Source organism: Benincasa hispida, chromosome 4 (genome assembly GCF_027475165.1).
Source record: "Benincasa hispida cultivar pf3 chromosome 4, pf3_genome.v1.1, whole genome shotgun sequence".
In the NCBI taxonomy this organism is placed as follows: domain Eukaryota; kingdom Viridiplantae; phylum Streptophyta; class Magnoliopsida; order Cucurbitales; family Cucurbitaceae; genus Benincasa; species Benincasa hispida.
Genome location: NC_143481.1, coordinates 8311213 through 8315818, shown reverse-complemented (window position 1 = coordinate 8315818; position 4606 = coordinate 8311213). Strand labels below are relative to the sequence as shown.

The window sequence follows — 4606 nt, the reverse complement described above, 5'->3', positions numbered from 1 at the left end:
CACATGAATGATTAGGATAGTGCCATCTTTAGTAGTTCACAACAGTTGTAAACCTCTACAAAGTAGGTCGTATCCATATTGTCACAAGGATAAGTTATCCCTCCTTTATCCTTATACCATAGACCTTTTAGCTTATTACATAAGGTATGATCCACTTATATATCTCATATACATGCTTAAGTTTACATAAAATAACCACGAATCTTTGTTTATTGGATATGAGTAGATGCAAATAAAATAACTTTTATTTTATTAATAACAATGTGTATAAAGTTTACAAACTACGAGACTCCGGGAGAATTAGGACACCAATCCTAACAACACATGTCCTTTTTCTCCTATTTACTATAAACACTCTCTCTATTCACCTTGATATTGACCCATACAAACACCTTCCGAAGGGGGACGCTCCCAAGGCACTTCGAGGCCAAGCATGAGTCTCACAGTATGAACTTTTAGGGAGAACGTGAATGGAAAAAATTGACATATTGTATACATCTTTTTCCTTCCACCGAGTATTTTACAAAAATAGGTTTATTAACTTAGTAAAAATCGGCTAATTAATTTTAACTAAGTCGTTGTTAATTTTCTTAATATAACGCTTATATTGAATATCCCAACACTATGTGACTTCATTTGTTAAACTTTTTAACAAAATCAATTACTTATTGCATGCTTATAAAATATTTACCCAATTTACCTTCCAGGTCAGTTCCTAGTAGAGGTGTTCTGTTTCCGTCAACTTAAACACCTCACCTAGACAAAACTTTCCTTAGACAAAGGTCTCTTATGAGCAATTTATAAATTTAATCTCTTATTGATATTTATATTAATCCTATTAAAATAAATTAAAAGATTAACTCATTTCTAATCTCATTAGAAATGTGTTTAACATAAGTATTGGTGAATTAATTTAAACCATTTAAAATTAAATTGGATTTATATTTGCATACAACTCTTTATTATAGATTTTAATTCTAATTTCATTATACTTGTAACCATTATAAAATAATGAAAAATAAAATCTATAATTGCATTCAAAGACATTGATTAAATATAACATTTATATTGTTCGTTACGAGAACTTTGGTATGGTGGTGGGTAGGTTTGGTGATGCTTGGAGTTGTGTGAGTAGCTATAATATGAGGGGAGTTGGGAGGAAGTGGGAGATGTGGCGGAAGAGTGTCTATGATTTTTTTATGGATGTCAGTGGGGATCAGTTCATTTTTGGAACCTTGGTGGATATTGTATCTAGTGCTACAGTACATATTGGTGTTGTGTATGCCTCTAATCACGTGAGCGAGAGGAGGAACTTGTGGTCTCAGTTGATTGATGTGTGTGTCTCGTGGCAGCTTTCTGGAGATGTTTTAGGGGATTTTAATGCTATTCGTAGTAGTTTGGAGGATTTTGGTGGTTACCCTAGCTTGAGGGAGATGGATAAGTTTGATGGGGCGTTATTGGAGGCGGATCTGGTTGAGATGGGTGTGACAGGTAACTGGTTTACTTGGACTAGTAAACTTTAGAGGAATGGTATCTTGCGTCGGTTGGATCGCTGCTTGTCTAATAAGGCATGGAAGGTAGCTTTTTTGTATTCAGAGGTTAAGGTTGGTCAGTGGGGGATTTCTGATCATAGCCCTTTTTTGGTTTTTACAGGGGAGACGAGTAGTAGGCCACTGATGCTTATTTTTATTGAATGGAAATGTGGATGTATGCATTGATGAAATTGCGTTATGCACTCAAGTTTCCTCAACGGAATCCAAGTGTAAATTCCACTAAGTCTCCTGATAAGTCCATGGTAGAACTCAGGGACTTGTGAAAACAGGTTGCGTTGGTAATTTTTATGAAGATTTTGTGGTAATCGGATAAATAAATAAAGTGTTGGGATTGTTGTTTGCGTTGATGAAAAATAAACAAATATGGAAGATTTCGAAAAGAGTTAATAAATGGGAAATGCGATGAGTATGCGGTGAACGGGTTGAGAAAAGTTTCGACTAACACTTCCTAGAATGCGTTCATGCGATGTGATCATGCAACATGCATACAACAGAAAACCACCTCTCGGTGCGAATGCCATGGCTTCTAAGGCTAGAACGCATGCGATATATGCGTTAAGTCTATAGGACCCACACATAAGCCTCTATTCTTATTTATGCGATGAAGAAATGACACACACACAAATAAGGCAACCACATAATATCATTCCCATCTCTAGGATGCATGCGATGCAGGTTGACAAACAGAGCTTATCTCTAAGTCCCTATCTCTTGTTTATGCAGTTCTAATCTTGCTCTCTCAAGTCCAGATTCTAACCTAGCTCTCTCGAGTCATTAGGTTCTTTCTTTAGACTCTCTCTTGAATAGCTCTAAAGGGTATTTGGCATAACATAAAACAAGACAATCTCAAGCAATGAACTTCCTAGGTCATGTTAGCTTAGTTTTCCTCAACCCATTCGACTAGTTTAGCTACTCATGCGTGTTAAGAGATTGAACAGATGTAGAAATAGAACTTCTATTATATAAATATGAAGATGAAGTACAAAATAACAATGCAAGTATAGAATAAAGGGCCTGGAAGCAATCCCTGCCTAGGCTTTTACACTGATTTCTACTCGTGCTCAAAAGATAATCTCGCTCTAGCGAGAGTTGGCCCGCTCTCTGCTTCTTCGCCTCAAGGTTCTCTCTCGAGTTGCCTTGAGCGATCTCTGGCGTGACCATTCTTCTCTTGCTCTACCTTAAAATGAAAGGAAAACTATGCACAAAGACGAGCGAACTGAAGTATGAAATCTCTAACTGCTGAACTGGTTCACCCCTTTTATGAAGAATTCCTTGGTATTTATAGAGCATCCAGGGTGAAAGGCAGCTTCTTTCTCATGATTGTACAGATGGGACGGCTTTAATTCCTGACTGATGCGTATCACCGAAAAACTGAATGTACTTGTGATCATTATCGGCTGTCAACTTAATTCGGATTCGACTGTCATCAGATTTCTGTCCCATCGCGATTAATTAGGCTTTCACCCAGATGCGCCCACCATGTTGCGCTGACCAAGTTGCGGCGATCCTTCTCGGACGAATATTTGTGAACACGATCACTGCATAGCCTTGCGGTGATGTTGCGCTCAACCAATGATTTCCTATGATCACAATTCTTGCATTGCGTCAACACATATTCTGTAGAAAAAACACTAAAATCAACTGTTCCTATACGATGAACGTATGTGACCGCAATATTATGAAATTGATGCTTGATAGATGCAATTTAACATGTTTTATCAACACAATCCAACATTGTTTAAGATTTTAGCACTATGATAACGTGTATTTCTATCCGTTATCAGCCGCCTCCTACATATCGCTATTTTTCTCATTGGATGGAGGCTGATGGTTTTATTGATACTACCAGGTCAGTGTGGAGAAGGTCCGAGGATGTGTCTCATATGGTTAGCTTTATGTGAATTTTAAAGGTAGTGAAGCGGGTTTTACGTGCATCGTTTGGTAGATGTATCTTTGTGTTATCTGATGAGGTGCAGGTGGCTAAGCAGATTATGGAGGCTACTCAGGCTGAGTTGGAGAGAGATTCTGTCTTCGAGTCGATGTGTTCTGAGGTAGCTCGGGCCACTGAGGTGTTCTGGTTAGTGGCTAGATTAGAGGAGGCGTCGCTCCGACAGAAGGCCAAGGTGAGGTGGTTGGAGTTAGGTGATATGAACACGACATTTTTTCATCGTTGTGTCCACTCTCGACACAGTTGCAGTGGTTTATTTACGATTGTGGACGCTGGAGGGACTCGCTATAGTTATGTCGAGGTGGCGGTAGAGTTATGTCGAGGTAGTTTGGGGTCTCAGCCTATGAGGTATAGGGATCTTACTGCCCAGATTGAGGATATCGTGCAGTTCAGTTGGTTCGATGAAGGGGTGAAGGCGCTTGGTCGCCTAGTGAGTCAGGATGAGATTCAAAAGGCTTTATTCTCGATGATGTCTGGGAAGGCTCCTAGGCCTGATGGGTTTTCGGTGGATATTTACAGAGCTGCAGAGTGTGATTGGGGATGATTTCTGTGATGTTGTTTTGAACTTTTTTTAGTCCTGTTATCTACTTGGTGGAGTTAATTCTACTGCTATTACTCTTATCCAAAAGAGGCGGGGAGCTAAACGTATGGAAGAGTTTTGTCCTATTTCTTGTTACAATGTTGTGTATAAGTATATCTTGAGGGTCCTAGCTGAAAGATTGCGGTTGTGGTTTCCTTCTTTCATCAGTGGTAACCAGTCTGCATTTGTTCTTGGTAGGTCAATTTTCGATAACATTTTATTCTGTTAGGAGCTTGTGGGGGGCTATAAGGAGGGCAGAGGGAAGCCGCTTTGTGTGTTGAAGCTAGACCTTCAGAAGGCATACGATTCGATCAATTGGGTTTTTCTGTTTGGTGTGTTGTTGGCTATAGGTACGCCCCTTCAGTTTGTTAGTTGGGTGAGGGCTTATGTTACTTCACCTATGTTCTCTGTGATGATTAATGGTTCCTTTGAGGGTTTTTTTCCTTGTAGGAAGGGGTTGAGAAAGGTGGATCCGTTGTCACCTTTTTTGTTTGTGATGGTGATGGAGGTCTTGTCCAGGTTGTT

At 39.4% G+C, this 4606-nt stretch overlaps 1 protein-coding gene across 1 annotated transcript; it reads left to right on the top strand.

Moving 5' to 3' along the window:
• Positions 1 to 1091: 1091 nt before the first annotated feature.
• On the top strand, positions 1092 to 4045 carry LOC150036451 (uncharacterized). Its single transcript, XM_090313131.1, has 4 exons — positions 1092 to 1491; positions 1597 to 1604; positions 3338 to 3439; positions 3530 to 4045. Exons 1-4 carry the CDS (start codon positions 1092 to 1094, stop codon positions 4043 to 4045), a joined length of 1026 nt encoding a protein of 341 aa, XP_090169257.1.
• Positions 4046 to 4606: the final 561 nt, after the last annotated feature.